The sequence below is a fragment of the Aspergillus alliaceus genome (genome assembly GCF_009176365.1).
Source record: "Aspergillus alliaceus strain CBS 536.65 unplaced genomic scaffold BDW43scaffold_19, whole genome shotgun sequence".
In the NCBI taxonomy this organism is placed as follows: domain Eukaryota; kingdom Fungi; phylum Ascomycota; class Eurotiomycetes; order Eurotiales; family Aspergillaceae; genus Aspergillus; species Aspergillus alliaceus.
The window spans coordinates 99,569-118,653 of record NW_022474702.1 but is presented as its reverse complement, the minus strand read 5'-3'; the positions used below and the strand labels follow the sequence as shown (position 1 = coordinate 118,653).

Sequence of the window (19,085 nt, the reverse complement as noted above, 5' to 3'; positions counted from 1 at the left end):
AGGTTTATTATCCTCATACTCATAATACTCTTCGGGATCCCATCTAGGCAAGTTTAGCTGCCTATTGAGAGATTCATAGCTCAGCTGTTCCTGTTCCCCTACGGAATATAATCACTACCTTGCAAGGTCTATGAATTCACAAAGCACCAATTTTATGAGCTGAATGTAGGTATGTTAATAGCTCTAAATCAATATTAATGGAATGAGTATCCCTTCATCTATCTCTAAACATCTCTAAACATACTAGATCGTGCCCTTCATTCCATGTGGTTGGAACAGTCTTCGCACGCATGTAGACGTCCCCAATAAACACCGTCTGCTGATCACAATCTCGAGACGTCGCACATTCTTGGGTACACAACTGTGTCGTGTTCTTCGTAGTCCAATCTAGGTCCAAACTAGATAATTCATGATATTACGTTCAGCAGAATACTGCTGAAGGAAAACAAGGCTAGCAGTACTAGTTGGAGCTCGAGACCGCTTGCTTCCTGTCGCTCCATCATATAGAACTGTGTTGTTTCTAAAAAGGGATGATATTTGCGGCAAGCTTTAAAAATTCAGAACTAAGTACAACGACTTCAGGCATTGTTCAGAAAGCTCAAAGTGTTCCTTTAAAAGCTGACTATCTAGTCTAGCATATACATTGAAGGATCCTTGCACCACATGGAGGAGACTAAACAGATGAAGAAGCATAGTCCCGTGATTCTAGTAGCCTTGACCTGATATACCATAGTGTGAGGAAGGGTACTTGCCGTCAGTTACTCCTTTGACTTGGGATGAGGCAACAACAGAGTGCCGGACTTATAGAAGCTTAAGGAAAAGATAGCACATAGAAAGGGATAATAGAAGCAAATTCAGAAGTTCCTCGGTAGTTCTTCGTGCAAGGGATCGTAGCTCAATGGCTCAATTTCAGGTATTGATGTAAAACTGCATCTGCTGATAAGAAGATTTGTTAATTCACTTATACCATATTGACATCAAGACCTCTAAAGTTGCAAATTTGATACCTTAGCACAATGAATGACCCCAATGCTCGTTAACAGGGGAAGGGGCCAATAGTTGCAAGGGCCTCTGGATAAAGCTATAATATTCTCTTATTTCTATTGTGAAAAAAAGCTGACAGGAAAAGAAAAATAGATTAAATAGATCTAATTAATATAACACTTTAAGTACAGTATGGAATTTATAGATTTGTCCGGTAGGTTTCGCAGCCGCAGACCCGAGAAAGGGGGGGTTAGGTAGGACAGGAAACCAAAGTAAATAGGCCACGACAGGCCGTAACGAGGCTCCAAGATTATCCGCATGAAATAGTATATTGTAAATAGACATGCAAGGATAGTTGCGGTTATAGTAGCCTCCATATCGCTTGTTTTGCGAAGGGTCAGGATAAATGAAACAACCAACCAACCAGCCTAGTGCAATAATAATTATAATGTGGATCTGCGGGTGATCGATGACTTATCTCCAGTTCCCAAAGACGTAAAGATGTTGGTAGACAGTAGAGGTGAGATCCACGACGGAGTTATGCTAGTAAGGATTCTTGGACTATAATGCTCTACCGGGTCCCCTACCTGAGTTGAAAATAATTTGGAACAGAGCTATCTCTATGCACGGAGTGGAGCGTTGTGCGCGGAGGAACTCCCTAAAACGACCATCTCAGCAGCTATCGCAGAGGATTTTCCTATTAGGGAATAGGGCACCTGCAGGTCTCACGATTGGCCAGAAGGTGGATCCAGCCTCGGCTTCTGGCCTTAAGCCATACCCTTGATAGCATCCTGTTATATGCCACCTTGATCATTTATATCTTATCTAAGTATTAGGGAAGCCTTACCATATATATTTGGCATACAATCCCACCATTTGTTAAGCCTTTGTCAAGACTAAGGAATTCCTTCGATCTGGAATCCGGCTTAAGTCCTGCTGAACCCTTTGGACAATATCGCCGAGATGAAGTGAGACCTGCAGAAATGGAACCCTACCTCACACAATTTGCTCGGCTTTCACCACGACATCTACTGCGGAGTTCGTTGTGTGCATTAATTATGAGACAAATTAGGATAGTCGTCGGTGGCATAGCTTGGCCGGGGTTCACTATATAAGGGACGAGGATTCCCACCCGATTCCGATACAGCAACCTGTTCAGCATCCTCTCAAACATCAGTATCCATCCTAATTCCATTTCATCTCAGACTCCGTAAGCTGCGCCTGATCTATCCCCTTACGCGCTAATATGATCTAACCCAAATCAGTCAAAACGAGCCAAGATGCATTTCTCCATCACCAATCTCCTCGCAATCGCTTCACTTGGCGTCCTAGCCGTCGAAGGCAAGGGAATAAACTGTGAAGGCAGCTCTAACTGCGGCAATGTTGCCTTCCACATTTCTAAGCTCATCAACGACGTTAAGAACATCGATCCTAACCGCTGGTACTACAACGGGAACCGCATTGCTTGCTGGCAGAACGTGGCCGGATCTGGCTTCTGCGCCTTTCCACAGAAGACTGGCGGTGTGCCGGGAAAATCCATCCCAGATCTGCTACAGAAGATCAGCGACCACGGTTGCAAGCGCTGCGGTAGTGTTCCGCTCTTTTATCCTCAGGACAACAATATCGACAGTCACGGTGAGATCACGGTGAATTGGGTAAGCAGCACCGGTGGCTGCAATGGGCTTTGTTAGGTCCGGGATAGAGCGTACGCTGCCGAGATATGGGGTATGTCTTCGTGTAAGGAGGCACCGGATACGTCGTGGAAGGGTCATGTCCTGGGAAACGAAGCTACTATGAGGCACGGTGGAGGGTTTTTCTCATTAGAGGGGTTTCCCTTCACTTGTGTATAGTGTAAATATCTTGGAATGATTATTTCAGTAATTGTCAGCGGTGTTAGCCTTTCCTTTGTCGAGATCCGAAAGCACTGCCACCTAAGCTAGAACAGAGACCTACAATTTCAAGCTCTTTACAAATATGCATACGTACCTCTCTACCTCTGACTACGTTAGCAAGGATGTACTTTCTCCCTCTTTTCAGTGAAAGAAAAGAGGGAGAAAGTACGAAGGCTATCGCACTCACATTTACCTAGTCCCTGCTGGATGATGTATGCAACAATGACTCCCCGTCCTCGTATGATCCCTGGAGCCACGAACTTGCTTACTGGGTGTCCCCCCATTACCATCCTACAACACGATCTACTCCAAGCCCAACCTCAGCTGTCACTGAAGAGAAGAACACATTGCAATTAGAGTAAAGATTGACAGTAGAGAATATCCCTATTCAGCCCACAGCAGACCACAGAAAATCCTACAAGGTGGACGCAGCTTACACAAACTTGGCGGACCATTGCGAGACCGTAAATGTGCTCTGAGCACCTGTGAAAGGTGTAGTGCTGAATTGCAAGGCTGAGGTACATTAGCAGGTATGCATGGGCAAACAATGCCAAGCAACATTGAAAAACAGAGAGCCGTACTGATGAGGTACTGGGAGTGAGGAGGATAGGATTACTTCTCCACCAGATGGGAGAAGAAGTCCTTGATATCCCTAGCGAAAGATGTGACGGGGGAAGAGGCAACGAAACTGCACACGTTTATGTTGCCATTCATGCCGTTCCATAGATCTCAGGTGCGTCCGCCCATATGGGCGGTGTTGACTTTAGAGCCAATCGGGCTGATATTTCCGTACTTTGCGAGCCTAATGCGCAGTCAAGTAAACACCAAGGTCCCAAAAAATCTCAAATGTCAGACGATTTAGAAGCTGGAGTAGCATTCTAGATCATTAGCACGTAGTCACCGCTGTAAGTGACATGGTTGATATTGGCTGCGGTGAAGAGATCATACGCAACATCGGCGTTGATGTTGGTATTGTCATAGTTCCGTTTGGTGGACGTGGGAATGCTCGAAATATCTTTGGCATGCTTCTTCTGAAGCTCTACTCCAGAGTTCGGGTAGCTCTTGACAGAGTAATCACCGCCAGACCAATTCCATTTGACGTGCCACGAAGCACCATCACCCGAGATTTTGTCAACATAGGTACACTGGGACCCGGTGCCAGAGACCTTTCCCCACATGTTGTTGTTGACCGTGTATCCTCTGGAGAAGTAGGTGTCGTATTGTGCGCAGTTTGGCTTTCTGAATGTAATCTTGTCCAAAAATGTCTGAATGAGTTGGTGATTGTTTATCTGGAAGGCCAGCCCAATTAGAGTTATATGTCTCAGCGGGGGGATCATCTGATTGAGCACGATCAAGCAATACTCAACAATACTCGGACGGCTGAACATACGATGTCCAAAGGTGTGCGTCTTGGAATCCTGACAACGAAGGCACTCCCTTCAGTTCAGAATTCCGCGTGAAATGGAGCAGGAGCCGTGTAGATCATGTCTAAACGGCCACCGAACTGCGTTGAGAACCTTAGTGTATGGGTTATGGGTTATAGTTCATTTAGGCTAAGTAAGTAAAAGCCTGGCTGCACTGCGGTAGTTCAGTCCGGCAAAATTGTTCGTTCGTGAGGTCCACTTTCTTTACATCGATTTAATTCGCGCTTCCCTGCCAAACCATGAAACATAACTAAGCTTTTAATGTCAGAGCATGTCATATTGATTAAGGGATCCTGGGATGGGGAGCAGTGTTACGCTATTGGCATCTCTTTGTAGAGGGTAGGTATCCTTTGTGCTCGAGTTGTTGATTGGGCGTTTACATGGAGTTCTCCTAGCGTCTGAAAAGAAAAGGTACCGGTAAGAACCTATTTAGATACCAGAGCAGGCTTTACCTTTGCTGTCAAGGTGCATACTGTAGATAGGATGTGTCGTTGGCTGTTATATCCGTGCGATAAGCAACGATGCTTCCCGGTCACCACTCTCGATATTACAGGCTATATACATCCTTGATTTCCGAGACTACGTCCCGACTCCCACATGCTTTTGTCGTCTCTCTCTCTAGTGGATCGGATTCCTATCATATCAGGTTAGATCCGGAACATGCTTGATGATCTGTAAGCGACCAAGCGAAAGAGCGTCGTGTCAAATGCAAGGGGTTTATCTGCCGAGCTAAAGAATATTCGCCCGATCAAATCTAGCATAGCGTACGGAGTAGTGAATGGCCCTTCCCCCTAAATACCGGCATGATATCGATTTAAACGGGGTTGTTGGTATACCGGAAATAAGGAGATGTACTTTGTCAACCCGACCAAACTCCTATACGAACCCGAATAATAGGGTAATTCCGAATTCTATGGGACAACCGCCGCGCACATAAGAACCGATTTGATCGCAATCACCGTTTCAAACTAGCACGGCAACGTCTCACTCGCATTGTGGACACTTTGTATTGGAAACAGGAATGTAATAGCAGGAATACTATTCATTGGTCGTCACACACCAAACTCTCTCTCTCTCTCTTTTTGGTTTTTTCTTTTCACTCCATCAACGACTCCACTAGAACGGCGCAAATTAGTTGTAGATAGTTACCGTTTGACTAGTACTCTTCGGCGCACCACAAGCATCGACAAAGTCATTGAATCTTTCACCCAAACCTTCCACAAATGCGTTGAAGTTCGACGCACCACAACTATCACCGGGTCCACCGCGACATCCCTGCAAAGGCTGCGGGCCCGAGTTCACTAGCACCCGATAATAATCGCCCTCGTCATATCCATAACTATCGCAGCTCATCTTCTCGATCGCAATGTTTGCCAAAAAGGGCAGAATGGAACTGCTCTTCCACGCACGGCTGTAGTTGATTGTATCTGTGGGCATCGTCTGGTTTACATCATCTGCCCCTGAAAAGGCACTGTTGTTGAAGAGACCTAGGGCTGTGATGATGGTTGGGGGTAGTTCGCGGTGCGTGAAGGAGACGTAAACATCCTGATCCGCGGTGGATGCTAGAGCACGATAGCTCGCATTTACCCAAGGGAACCCGATTCTGGGCGACGCATATTTCCCGTACCCCACATTATGGAAGTACCGGATATCCTCTCCGTACTCAAATGAGAGCCAATCATCTGAGGAGAAGAGATTCGTGTCACAGTACGGTGAATCGCCCCGGATAACGGTCTCGTAGCCGCAAAACTCAAACATGCTGACTATATCGGTCGTTGTGAAGTTGAAGTTGGGCGCTTGGGCGTTGAGCCTTTCCTTGATGGGCGCGGTGTACTTTTCTACCCATTCCTGATGCATCTCCCCTTAGCTAGGGGTGGATGTGGAGGTGAAGCAGGCGACGAGTGCAGGGGAGGGCTTACCTGGGACTGATCACTGCCATAGCTCCCACTATACGCGGGGCAGCTTTTGTAAGGTGTGAGGGAGTCAACCCCCGTATCCTTCTCGACTTCCACTAGATGCATACCCTCAGTATGATTCAGCGTATACCCTTTGATAAACCCGTCGGCCGTCTTGGTCGTCCTGTCTGCAGATGAGGACCACACTTTCCTCGGATGGCGGAGACCAGCATAGCGGGTACGGAATTCCACCCCCAAATTCACCGCTTCCCTGTATCCCACGCGCGTGACCTTTTCGAGATGCTCTTTGTCCACGGGAGCTCTCCAGTTGACGAGAAACTTGAGGTCGGAGGTTTTCGACCAGTCCTGGGTTGTGTTGCGCAGCTTCCTCACGAAAGGCTCGAGGTAGGTTTCGTAATCAAAGTCGTTAGCATAGACGGCAGCGTGCCGGATCAGGTATGCGGCTTTTGTTACGTTGCACCCCTGTGGAGGGGAGGGGTCTAGCGGAGGTTCATTGATAGTGTGGTAGGGAGCGATGCCGGCGAGATGGTTGAGGGGACTGAAGGATTCGCTTAAGGATGGGGCCGCTAGGGCGCCGAGGAGGGTGATATGTGCGAGGTGCATCTTGGCCGAAGTGCCGCTGGACTGGAATAGAACTGATGAGAGGCTCATCGTTCTTGTGTGCCTCTTGTATTTATAGGCAACTGACTGGGAGCCATCTCAAGCTTGCCTGCTGCATTACGGAACTCTGCATGGTAAATCTGGCTTGACATCCGATGCTGATGCATGCTTGATTCGTCTACTGGGAGAGGTGGGAAGTATACTGACGAAGGATCTACATTGTAAACAGGGAAGTAAGCAAATTACCTCATTCCGATCACCATAGGAATCATTGGGTTGTCAGTCTAGCGTCAAAGCTCCATTAAACCTCCTGCAGCCATTAGGGCAAATCTAGTAGTAAATTAATTAGATGACGTCATACTATCTGTCCCCCTTGATTTCCGTCTCAGTTGGAGAGTCCAAGATTATTATTATCCTGGCCTCCGCCCTTTGTTATTTTTCAGCTCATAATGTTCAGTTTTATTTCTGCGGGGCTAATCAATTGAATACGGAAATTATATTTCTAGACATGCCGAAATCTCGGAAGGGTATGGGAAACCAGTATTAATCTGGAAACTCCAATTTGTACTTTTCTCTCCTAACTAGTCTATTTGTACATCCGTACCTCAAGAACAGGTGTTCCGCCCTGTCCAATCGTCGTAACGGACATAACTTCTCAGGTATACAGCCGTTGATGCCAGGAGTACCGATTCGCGATCAAGTGAGGTCTGCTCTAGAAATCTAGAGCATGGAATGAAAAACCTCTGTTTTCTCAACGATAGAAAGTATTTCCCAATCGGGAGAGACTGCCGGTGGTGCAAGTGACCGGAATCATACTACCCAGAAGCAAGATCATACTACTCACTGTCAAACAAACATCGGATAACACGCATGGTGAAGTGTCCTGCAAAGGTCCAGCACGATCTATTGAACGGCCGGATCCTCTGACAGGTAGCTGTCATACTAATCAGGAAATATCGCCCGTGAAGAACTGCTGTCAGATGATTTCAAGTCTACAAACTTTATTTTATGATTCATAAAATCCCATGATTGTGAGGGTAGTAGCCAGAGTAGTCTGCCATGTGCCTGTAGAGATCAGGAGATTTCTGTTGCCACGAAGAGATGGGCTAGAAGCCAATGGGCAGAATCTATGGTTAGGGGGTTAGTTTGGCCTATGTAATATATGATTGGAAACACATCTATAACTACTACTAATTACATGTGTACATTCGTGCTCTGTCCCCAGAATCGTTTTCCTACATGGCAGAACTTTCGGCGTTCAACATGTCTGTCTCTCACCTACTTTCCTCGGCACTAGGGGCTGCGCATCTCGTTATCGGGATCCTCTCCTTGGGCGCTCCTATCTGGACTACGGTTACACTATATGGCGTTACGCCAGAAAAGCCGGTTGCAATGGCTACTCGCATCGGCGGTTCGCGTGACACTCTCCTAGGAGGGTGGCTTCTCTTCTTCTGCGACGGGGACGAGCAAAGAAGACTGTCAGTCCTTCTCTCCCTGATTAACGCCACGGACGCTGTTAGTGCAATTATCTGTTGCTCGGAAGGAAACATGCCTCTTCCGATTATGAAAAGCACGAGAGCTGCATCTGTCCTACTTGTTGCACTTGGGACTCTCGCATGGTGTTTGTAAATTATGTCGACCGCCGGACACTCGCGTTGTTATATACATAGAAATTTTGGGGCTCCCGTTATGTGCGAGTGCCAGCCAACGCCTTTATCCTGGCCAGTATCTCTCTTTGTACGGTGTTCGCGGACCCATACATCGCTGTTACTTATGAACTAGGATTGAATCCAATAGTTGTGTAGTGATATCTCCGAGTCTCGCCGTCCCATCATGGCATTCGGTTGACATATTCGAATAGGAACTTGCCACATTAACACTATATGAAATGGTTCAAAAAGGTAAAGGGGTTTATGAAAAGTTGAGAAGTGTCTGAGGCGTGACACAAAACCTTGAAGCCATGGCTCGCAATGGAAGAGTCGAGTTGCTGTAATGCGCAAGCGGTTGGTCCAGTCATAGGATTCCAATATGGCAGCAAAACGCTCACACTCCTCACCACCTAACAGCGTACTTGATCGAATAGCGCAGCCCGTAGGCTGGCGCTCTTCGCAGACAATGATCAGCGGGGTCCATTAGACCCCGATAGACGGCGCCACCTGGCCATTGATGTTAGCAAGCCTAGTGCGCCTGATCTAATGGAAGCACGAGTGAATCGTTTCGATGTCATATTTCTCCTCGTTCTTTTCGCCCCTCAATTACTGTCCCTTGGTATCTTTAAGGCGACATTATGGGCGTGCCAACGTATCTTTCTACGAATATGGAGAAATCTCTGTTGTAGCTGTGGCTCGTCCTGCGCTGGTCGGCTCTTGCATTGTCTGGGCCGATCATAGTTCTATCCAAGATGTTGATGATGAGTGGCAATCCTAGCTTTTGCAATATGTGTATTCCAACTTAGTATCACCTCATAGTTACATCTACTCTTTCAAGCCTTTAAGCCTTTTCCGGCCAGCTCCAAATTGCGCGACGCTGTTACTGCTCGGACCAACACTCGTAGAGTGTTTTGAATCCGATAGAATGAATATCAGAGGGCACTTTAGTGCCGGTGTTCGTGTGAATTTTGGTGAATTTTGGTCGCTGAGCGTGGAACACCTTACTTGCATGTGGTCATTTCAGCTCTTGGAGTCAAGCCGTAGCCTAACGTATGGTTTGCAGCTGCAAAGACTGGTATAGTTGATAGTCAACATGGCTGTTGCCTAGAAGAGTAACATCCATCTCCTAATTTGACTTTCGCCGTCCAATCCATGGATAGACTAACGGTAACCATATTAATTCCACCCGCCGATCGTTTCACTTTCATGCCATAGTTCATAGTTTCGATGCTGCCACGGTACGGTATAGCAACTAGAGTATTTCCGGGGAAAACCTTAAATTGGATTATGGACCAAGCTTAAACATAATTACACTAATCCTATTTTGGCAATGCGTGGGTCTTTTATCCGTGCACTAAATAACGGCCATTCAAACACTAATATTTCAGGACTGTTGCGGTGGGAAGTATTTTTATCGTGGGTTATAACTTACAAAGTCTGCGGCATAAGTAGGGGATGAGCGCACACTATCTAGTAGTAGGTAATGTAGCTATCATGGACAAGTGTGGGCGGGCAAAGAGAGAATGATAGAACAAGAGCAAGTAATTCCGAGTGCTTCTATAACGGGTGAATCTTCTCTTTGTGGTTATTATTTCAAACAGCTAGTAATGGGGCCAACATGATTAGGCCACACGTCGTTAGGTGAGGCTATGAATATGACAGTGTATCCAATTATTGTCAGAAAGGACAGGATAAAAGTACAACTATGGTAACAAGTTCCCACTTCTTGAACAAGACATGCTACGAAATACTTGTTAATGTACTCCACTCCAATTCCACCATAAAATAAACTCTACCATGCAGATTTTGCAAATGTGGGCCAAACGCTGTTGAGCGAGATGGATAACGTGGCGAACCATAATGCCTGGCGAGATACGAGACATCGTTGCTCATGAACGGTTCGTGATAATTATCAGTAATCCTAGACTCCCAATAAATAAGGATAATGGGATCCAGCGGTGTATGCCTCATATATTAAATGTATCTACAGCTAAGGACCAGAAAAATGAAGTGGACAGTACAAGGACCTATTGTCTGTAACATAGCCAGAATTCCTAACATGAAGACATCTTACCCCGAAGCCTAAATAACTCCATTGACTGCTTTTATGTAGAATACTAAATAGAAAGCAACGAGCCGCACCGAGCTGTGCCTTTTTTGAACCATTCTTTTAGAATATACTCCTTGTTCGTTTTGTGCGCTCCCTAGGATTTTCTATCAGAGCTAGACAACATTTCGGAAAGATATACAATATGCCATATATAGGTGAAAACAAAGGTCCTCAAGATCCTACAGCGCGCTTCCAGAACTAAAACTCGAAATACGTGGTGGTGGTAGACAACATTGGCTACTGGCAAATTGCCCTTGCGAGGGGAAGATTTCAAGTGAACGAGGAGTATAGTAACGTGCACTTGCAGAAGACGATAACGCCTTCATGATTATGTCAAGTGCTCCAAGAAACATCTCGCTATGATATGGTGGGTAAACCTTGTTGGCGGATATCTTTAAGCGTTTCTGCTCTTCGCTGTTAGCTTTAACATGGGCGTGCAGCTCTGTACTTTACGACCTGTAATGAGAGGCAGTAACAGACAAGGTCCCCTTGGGCTTCTGGACATAAGTGGTCGATCTGGGAAGTTAAACGTCACTCAATGTTCTTTGTGCATACCCTTCCGTATATCCCAAGTTGCTTCTTGTTGCCCACAATCAAGGAAACGACTTGAAGCCCGACACCGCAGTGTTTCCATCGGTGCGATTCTCCAAGCCACTTACATGATCCTAAGCCACTTACATGTTGCTAAAAGCCAGCCAAGATCTGGCTATTACCGAAATTAACAGATCCCTTCCCTTTACTGAAAAGCGTCTAGGAGGTCTGAGCGTCCAGCGTACTTAAAACGGCAAGTCTCACTAAGGGGTAGTAGATACGTCAGTGAGATCTATTTTAAACTGGTTCATTATCGAGGATAACAAAAGCATTTGCGATCCAGCATCGGGTCTGCATTGCCTCCGTTTATTAAAGTTCTAATAACACGAAGGGTTCGATCGGTAAGAGGAAAGAGGAAATGGAAACTAGTAAAAAAAAGTTTGGCAAAATGTATAGCATAGTATGAGTGTTACATCATAGCTAGTACGGACAATGTATTGTTCCTTAAGCCTTCCCAAGGAACAAGTATCACGGAGCCAAAGCTCGGGTAGGGCCACATACACCATAGGTCCCAACGTATAATGGATATCATATCCGTTCGCCTCTAATTTGCGCCCCCGTGTTCGCCCCCAGCGAACTTACAATACTTTGAAGATTCAGGGGCAAATGACGTCAAAGTACCGGAGCGTCCAAGGATGACCTAAAAATTGACCCCCTTCACGAGGCTGAGCCTTTGCATACCGGCAAAGCACGGCCCTATGCATACAACTCACCTCTATAGCAGTGATACCCTACTCGCATCGCAGGTATACTAGCTGGAATGGAGGCTTCCAAATGTAAACTGCAAGTGTGGCGCGTACGTTAAAAGAGGTTAAGTTGATAGGAGCCATGTCCTTGACCGGGGGTTCCTTGGGTGTCGTAGGATTGGAAGTGGATTGCCAGGACACGAGGAGAATATGCCAGAAAATCTATCGTGGGGGCGTGGTTGGCCACACCCCTGACAGGTAATAGCCTGGGGTCCTGGGATTGATTGGCGACAATCCTCGCTACCCCCTACTCGAGTGGCGCAGTGCGGGCCTGACCCGTGGGATTGTTGGAAAGTTCGGCATCAAACTTCAGCCCTCCAAACTTGCATGTGGCCGCCGAGAAAAATGTGATGTCAATTTCATCATGTATGTCTTGGATATATCAACCAAGCGTATATTGTTGGCAACTTCAACAATTCAATGCTGACTTATGACATCACGACCAAGAGCTAAGGGGAGCATTGGGAATTGCCAGTTCCATTGAAGTGGATTTGATAAAACTATTTAAGCATGCTGAAGTAGTCCGGGATGGCCCCAGGTCGTTAGAAACGCAATAAGATCTACAGTGCCAAGCACAAGATTACCACTGCGAAAGCTAATTTTACTTTACTAAGGTGAGGGGTGACCAAGAACAGGGCATTTGAAACATTATTGCGGTACCAGATGGCTAATAGATCTCTTAGGAAGCTTGGATAAATGGATATCAGAACAGAGTCCAGAGAGGTTACTCTTAGCTCCGTTGGGGCTCGGCTTTTCCTTTTCGTAAGTACACAAACACCCACGCGCATCGAATGTAACCCTAACATAACTCTCAGGCCATAGGATTCGTAATCTGCAAGGCTGTTTACAACATATACTTTCATCCTCTACGCAAATTTCCCGGTCCACTGTTGGCAGCCTGTTCCCCGCTCTATTACTTTTACTGGCTGTACACTGGGAAGCTTTACTATGCAATAAAAGAAAGTCATGACAAATATGGAGACGTCGTACGCTTCTCTCCCAACATGCTAGTATATCGGAAGACACAGGTGTGGCAAGAGGTCTATGGCTACCATAAAAATGGTACCACCTTTACAAAAGACCCTGGCTTCTACCCAAGAAACCCTAGTGGGCACACCATGATATCGACACCATATGAAGCGGAGCATTCAAGCATAAGGCATGCGTTAAGCCCTGCCTTCTCCCAAACTAATATAATGGGAAAGGAGCCGGTTCTCCAACAAAATGTGCAATTGCTTCTGGACCAGCTTGAAGGGTTCGCTGATTCTCGCACAAGTGTTGATATAACCAAATGGTATAATTATACTACCTTCGATATTGTCGGCGACCTAGCATTCAGTGAATCATTCAACTGTCTACGGGGAAGCAACCACCAGTGGATTGACGCCATATTCCGTGGTATGAGGATATTTGTCTTCATAAGGCCCTTCCTCTCACTTCCTACTTTCATCCTCAACGGATTACTCAGTTACGTCTCGGATGAGAGCTTCACTTTGATCAAGAAAAAGATAGATCAGCGGCTGAAACTGGAGCCTAGCAGGCCAGATTTCCTATCGCATCTCCTTGGACATGACAAGAACAATGAAATTAGCAAGGTAGAGGCGAACGCAGGTGTTTTGGTCGTAGCTGGGAGTGAGACAACCGCTACATTGCTCTCCGGCTGTACATTTTATCTTCTCACACATCCGCTGGTATATGAAAAGCTGGCCAATGAGATTAGAGGGGCCTTCGACTACGAGGATGAAATTACTCTACTTGCACTTGGCAAGCTCCCATACCTACAAGCCGTCCTGGAAGAGAGCTTGCGAATGTACCCACCAGTACCTGCTATACTGCCCAGAACGGTTCCAAAGGGCGGCGCAGCTGTTAACGGGGAATTTGTTCCCGAAGGGGTATGTGGCTTCATACGGAATAGTGAACACATACGCTGATACCTAAGATAACAGACATCAGTCACAATGGCAATATTTTCTGCCTTCAGGTCACCATCGGAGTTCACTGATCCCGACTCCTTTATACCTGAACGTTGGTTGAAAGATTCACCGTACAAATGTCAGAAAGAGGCCTTACAGCCGTTCTCTTATGGGCCTCGGAATTGCATCGGAAAAGTGTGAGTGGCATATTCCTTTACTGCATTGTACATGACACAATCTAATAATCCACCCTGAGCAGCCTTGCCTACGCAGAAATGCGTTTAATCCTTGCGAGACTTTTATGGAAGTACGATATGAAAATCGATGACGAAAGTTACAACTGGAATGACCAAATTGCCTATACTGTGTGGGTGAAGAAACCATTGATGGTGCATTTGTCACCCATCAATCGTTGAGTTCCCAACTAGAAGTGCAACAGGCCACCTACCCAAGGCCTTCGAAGAAAGACAGACTTTCTACAAGCGCTACAATCTTTTTTGCTATGATAAAAGCATCCCTGGTTCAGCAAACGTCGCCACTTGGCTTAGGTCTAGAGAGAGGAAGACTGAGAGGTCACATGTACAGTATGTATCGAATTATATCCTGCGTCTAGAGCCGAGAATATATTTCTTAGAGTCCTCACTATCTCAGGCTCGTAACGCGGGGTTCCTAGCGGAACTAGTCTGACATGCTACCAATGCTATTGTATCGTAATATGATGTCAGATTCACCCAGCTATCCCACTTCTGCGGTAATAAGTAGTGGTTCGTATCACGTGATATCCTGATAGAACGATATTATAAGCTTAGGACGTGAGCTCTTGTCGCCACATCCCCTCTCGTCGATATCTATGCAATCAAAGTTTAGGACTAAATGAGGGTTAAAGAAAAAGACGAAATGCCTGGTTACATCATTGAAGAGCAGAGTCCTCCCACAAATCAGTTACGATCAAACATTTGTAAGACAAAATAGCCGCAGTTGCCGTAGCCATACATTGATGCTCTCCTCTGTTCTCCAACCCCACATAGCGTTCTCTGGATGTTCGGCCATTATCTCTACAACATCCAATGTTGACTAAGATCCGCCACTGATGTGTATCTCAAGGCTCTCGCAAGTTTCACACCTTGCAAAGCCTAGAGAGGCAGGCTTCCTATCTTGCCTTGGACAGGATGAAAGTATACTGTTAAGTATACTCCAGCTGGCTCAGTATACGAGAAAGACACCCAGCGTTGGGCCGTCTTTGTTTGTTTTATATCGTGACATGGACTGTAGTTATGGTTGGTCTGTTTCTTTCAAGGAAATATGCCAATCCAGGGAGAGGGGCAAAGATGCTTACAAATTCGAGATCAACTCTTGCTTATAGCGAGCTGCAAATCCTCCCCATTCCAGATATTCAAAGAACTTTGTTAGTGCGTCTGCAATGAAGTCATCGTTCACGCCATGCAATGGGAGATATAGCTGTGGCTTTGGAGCAGTTCCTCCATGCTTCATTTCATAGTAGACAGCCAACGGTAATTGGTCTGCATCCATATCCGCATAAGAGAGTTCCTTGAAATGGAGCACGCTCCACAGTTTTTCGGCAATCAATAGGCCTTTCGTGGTAACAGGGTCGTCGAACCGGCCTCCAAGCGTCCATAGCGCACGGACGTTATCAAAGGAAAGGTGCGTATTAACAACATATAACTTGATGCGCGATTTCCTTGGTATCACGCAATCAAACCCAATGAGGAATACATCCGAGACAGCTGCATCGGAATCATTCTGGGCGTCCAACCAAGGGAGCAAAAACTCCTTAAGGACGGCCAAGCTGGCGTGAAAATGTGCATCCAGTCGTTCAATAGCGTCGAAGGCCAGGACACCAGTCGGCACTCCGGTCACGATAGATTTAGGCTTCAAGAAGAAATAGCCTTTTGGAACGATCCCTTCTTCCTTCAGATCAAAGGCAACCTCGTTTGTTTGCCGTAAAGGGGGGATAAGATGATGGGAAGCGAGGTTTGCCTCCTCGATGGTGACAGTGAGCTGAGAAGCGAAGTAATCGAACCATCGCAGATCAATGTTCGAGTCTAGGAGAGCCAGCCTACCTAGCAGCTCCCGTGCCTTGAATTGATTCAAGGGGTCATGCACCGTTCCAGCAAACTCACTTACCGGCCCACAGCCCAGTCGGACAATAGAATGACTTTGCTGGTAGTTCACACTTAGTTCCAATGGGTAGCCTTCCGGTGTGAACAAGCTTATATTGTCAGCGCTAACTCCGGGCCGTATGAATGGTCCCAAGACCGGAAGGATGTGTCTATGGTAGAAGCATAGATAGTGGTATTGTGACTCCACTGGATAGCCACACTGTATCAATAGCTGGTTAAAGAAGGGAGCTGTTTGTAGCCACCAAAGCTCCTGGTCACGATTCATGAACTTCAGCGCTTGGCCAAGCACGCGCCAGGCCATATCCGAGGACTCTTCAGGCATATCTCCGTCAATGGGCCTGGTGTCCTTTACTGCAATGCAAAAGGATACCTTGGACGGTACGGAAGGGGTTTAACAGTATTATATAATTAGTAGGAAATTTAACCGAGAGATAATACGTGCTACCAGATGTTCGAACAAGATTATCCAACCGGCGACGTATCAAAGATTAAATAACTAGCTCTAGTCAGCATGGGCCGTGGTGCATTAGGTTAGTCCAAGGATAACAGAGGACCAAAATCAAATACTGTACTTGAGGAAGATTAGTACCATCCCTAGGCACACGTTCAACGAGGAATGATGCGGCCCTGGAAATGACCTGATGAGTGGGGCGATCCGCTACTATGACATATAGAAACTGGTCCAATGTAGGATTGCACAATTCTGTGCATGAGCATATGATAAATCTGTCATGTCACCAGCTTGCCAGGTAATTCTGGACTAACTCTAAGTGAGACCATTTCGACTACGCTCTTCTATCGATCTATCGCAAGCGGTCTAGATTCAGTACTTGTCCGTATGCGGAAACAAAATAACGAATAATACGTAAATATGTAATTATGTGATAACAAAGCGCCAAACTTTCTTCTACAGATCTCCTTGACCAGCTGCCCTTTGTTACATTAGACCGGATATGAAGAGGATACATCGGTTTGTATCCCGCTGTAGACGAAGTCCAGGGTTGGCAAGTCTTTCAGACTTCCAGGATTAGCAACACCCTCAAACCATGGGTAACTCCTTTTGTGTTCCATGAGAGCCTCGAACATGTTGAGACTGCATTCCACTGAGTAGCATACAACGGCCCGTTCGAGCAAGAGCCTGTGCTTATTTTCCAGGCGACTCAAAGAAGCTATCCGAAGGCCGTCTCACACCGAAGGATGACTCATTGGATTGGCGACTCGTACTGGGAAGTGAACCAGATATTAGAGGTGGGTATCGGCCGCTGTGGCCTCTCATCTATCCTCACGCGCCATTTGCAGCTAAATTCCTAGGGTTTTCAGAGTGCATAGCCCATAGTTTGGCTCTACCTTTAAATTCTAAAAACTCTACTTAGTGGTAAAGCTTGGCTGAGGATTGATTTTCCCGGGCCGACAATTTATGAAAAGGCGGAATCTACGATCAAAACCGGAAACAGTATCCTGCTCTACATTATCTGGTCAGAAGCTTAATTTTAATTTTAATTGAAGACCGGGAGATCTGCTATAGTTACCATGGGAGAGGGTAACCTTCGAAGGAGGCTTAACCGGGAACGCTTGAGTTCTCCCTCCTTTCCCTTTAAGCGAGATTCCGTGGAATAGGCCATGCGCTTTATGCCATTCTCGGATGTTCGATGTACCGCTCCTAGACGGAGAAGTCTGTCCGTTTCCCACCCTCATCCTCACCTATCCTGCTTTACCGTGCAATGAAGTGCAGCACATATAAATCCATGTGCCATCTCCGGGAAAGCATTTTGAAATCATTGATAGTACAGGAAAATGCTTCAAAGCAAGGAGTGTGAAGCTAGCAAGACTGGCTTATTGGAGAACCCTTTACCGGTATGCGCGCAATACAAGTGCTGAGAGTTGGCCTTGCTGACAACTACTAGGAAAAGGATGCCAGTGATACAAATTCAGCCGAAGAGTATGCGTTTCTATCGCCCTTAGCATCAATTCCGCCCCTTGCCCCCACCCCCCAAGGAACATAAGGCAAACATAGGACCAAATAGACTAACCTGGGGATCCCTCATCAGATACTACGGGCAATCAAATGGAGTTGTGAACCGTCTTTGGGGAACTTCGCTTCATGTCTGCCGTCGGCTGCCTGAGGAGGCCCTCAGAGAAGCTATGGTGCGACATGAGCATTATTTGGCACTTAGGTTGAATCTGCAGCCTGGCCACGAAGTTCTCGACTTAGGCTGCGGAATAGGTGGTCCTACTCGAGAAATTGCCAGATTTTCGGAAGCCAATATCTGCGGGATCAATATCAGTCCATCTCAGATCAATGCAGCGGAGGAGCTCACTAAGAGAGCCGACTTATCTCACAAGGTACGATACGTTGTGGGAGACTTCACTTATATGAACCTAGAAGATGCATCGTTTGACCGTGCATATTCAATTGAGGCCACCTGCTATGCACCTAATCTTTCGGATGCCTATTCAGAGGCATTCCGCGTTCTAAGGCCTGGAGGTATCTTTGCGGTCTATGAGGTTGTATTGACGGAGAACTATGACCCAGAGAACCCAGAACATATCAACTACCGAAAACGAATGGAGTGTGTAGCAGGTCATCCCCACCTGGTCACGGCTTCAACAGCCATGGCGGCCATGCAGGAAGTTGGCTTTGTACTTCAAGCCGCTGAAGACCTGGCAAATACACCTGGTTACTTGCCGTGGTACTCAGCAATCGATGGATCCTTCAAATGGGCAGGCGGGGTTCTGGATACAGTCTCCAGTACTTTCTTAACATTGTTCCTTCGTTCATTCTCCTCTAAGGGAATCTTATATCAGCTTGTAAGGTGCGCGGAAAAACTGGGCATTTTGCACCCTGGAACCCATAGTCTAGGTACTGAAATGGTGAGAGCAGTAGAGGCATACCGTATCGCTGGTGAGAAGGGATTGGTGACACCGATGTTCCTCATGGTGGGCAGAAAGCCTAGGGTCTAGGTTTCGTCTTGATGGGGAGCATGAAGAGACGCAGGATACATGCCAAGTTTTCTAAATGATGTTATATATTCCTTGGGGAGTTAAGCTGATCTATACCTGCATTACAAATACAAATATAAATAGCTAGGTAGCTCAGCATCCAACATACGCAGTCTGTG

At 46.4% G+C, this 19,085-nt stretch overlaps 7 protein-coding genes across 7 annotated transcripts; 4 read left to right on the top strand and 3 right to left on the bottom strand.

Moving 5' to 3' along the window:
* The first annotated feature begins 1,845 nt into the window (after nucleotides 1-1,845).
* Nucleotides 1,846-2,888, top strand: BDW43DRAFT_274676 (killer toxin). Its single transcript, XM_032041752.1, has 2 exons — nucleotides 1,846-2,194; nucleotides 2,250-2,888. The coding sequence occupies exon 2, from the start codon at nucleotides 2,265-2,267 to the stop codon at nucleotides 2,673-2,675; it is 411 nt and encodes a 136-aa protein (XP_031900781.1). The 5' UTR covers nucleotides 1,846-2,194; nucleotides 2,250-2,264; the 3' UTR covers nucleotides 2,676-2,888.
* A 421-nt stretch (nucleotides 2,889-3,309) lies between these two features.
* On the bottom strand, nucleotides 3,310-4,213 carry BDW43DRAFT_299903 (concanavalin A-like lectin/glucanase domain-containing protein; the record flags this gene model as incomplete). Its single annotated transcript, XM_032044811.1, has 4 exons — nucleotides 3,310-3,389; nucleotides 3,458-3,467; nucleotides 3,501-3,604; nucleotides 3,778-4,213. The coding sequence occupies 4 exons, from the start codon at nucleotides 4,211-4,213 to the stop codon at nucleotides 3,310-3,312; spliced, it is 630 nt and encodes a 209-aa protein (XP_031900780.1).
* A 1,218-nt stretch (nucleotides 4,214-5,431) lies between these two features.
* Nucleotides 5,432-6,819, bottom strand: BDW43DRAFT_319055 (putative histidine acid phosphatase; the record flags this gene model as incomplete). The annotated part of the gene is made up of 2 exons (XM_032048822.1): nucleotides 5,432-6,148; nucleotides 6,220-6,819. 2 exons carry the CDS (start codon nucleotides 6,817-6,819, stop codon nucleotides 5,432-5,434), a joined length of 1,317 nt encoding a protein of 438 aa, XP_031900779.1.
* Nucleotides 6,820-8,079: 1,260 nt separating this feature from the next.
* BDW43DRAFT_310617 (uncharacterized protein) lies at nucleotides 8,080-8,445 on the top strand (the record flags this gene model as incomplete). Its single annotated transcript, XM_032046990.1, has 1 exon — nucleotides 8,080-8,445. The coding sequence occupies one exon, from the start codon at nucleotides 8,080-8,082 to the stop codon at nucleotides 8,443-8,445; it is 366 nt and encodes a 121-aa protein (XP_031900778.1).
* Nucleotides 8,446-12,608: 4,163 nt separating this feature from the next.
* Nucleotides 12,609-14,241, top strand: BDW43DRAFT_299901 (cytochrome P450; the record flags this gene model as incomplete). Its single annotated transcript, XM_032044810.1, has 4 exons — nucleotides 12,609-12,674; nucleotides 12,728-13,804; nucleotides 13,859-14,022; nucleotides 14,085-14,241. The coding sequence occupies 4 exons, from the start codon at nucleotides 12,609-12,611 to the stop codon at nucleotides 14,239-14,241; spliced, it is 1,464 nt and encodes a 487-aa protein (XP_031900777.1).
* Nucleotides 14,242-14,934: 693 nt separating this feature from the next.
* On the bottom strand, nucleotides 14,935-16,288 carry BDW43DRAFT_319053 (putative dimethylallyl tryptophan synthase; the record flags this gene model as incomplete). The annotated part of the gene is made up of 2 exons (XM_032048821.1): nucleotides 14,935-15,091; nucleotides 15,162-16,288. The coding sequence occupies 2 exons, from the start codon at nucleotides 16,286-16,288 to the stop codon at nucleotides 14,959-14,961; spliced, it is 1,260 nt and encodes a 419-aa protein (XP_031900776.1). The 3' UTR covers nucleotides 14,935-14,958.
* Nucleotides 16,289-17,760: 1,472 nt separating this feature from the next.
* Nucleotides 17,761-18,927, top strand: BDW43DRAFT_299899 (S-adenosyl-L-methionine-dependent methyltransferase; the record flags this gene model as incomplete). Its single annotated transcript, XM_032044809.1, has 2 exons — nucleotides 17,761-17,837; nucleotides 18,015-18,927. The coding sequence occupies 2 exons, from the start codon at nucleotides 17,761-17,763 to the stop codon at nucleotides 18,925-18,927; spliced, it is 990 nt and encodes a 329-aa protein (XP_031900775.1).
* Between the last annotated feature and the right edge of the window lie 158 nt (nucleotides 18,928-19,085).

What these genes read in the sequence shown, in the direction of transcription:
- BDW43DRAFT_274676 (XM_032041752.1), top strand. Translation starts at nt 2,265, where the DNA reads ATGCATTTCTCCATCACCAATCTCCTCGCAATCGCTTCACTTGGCGTC.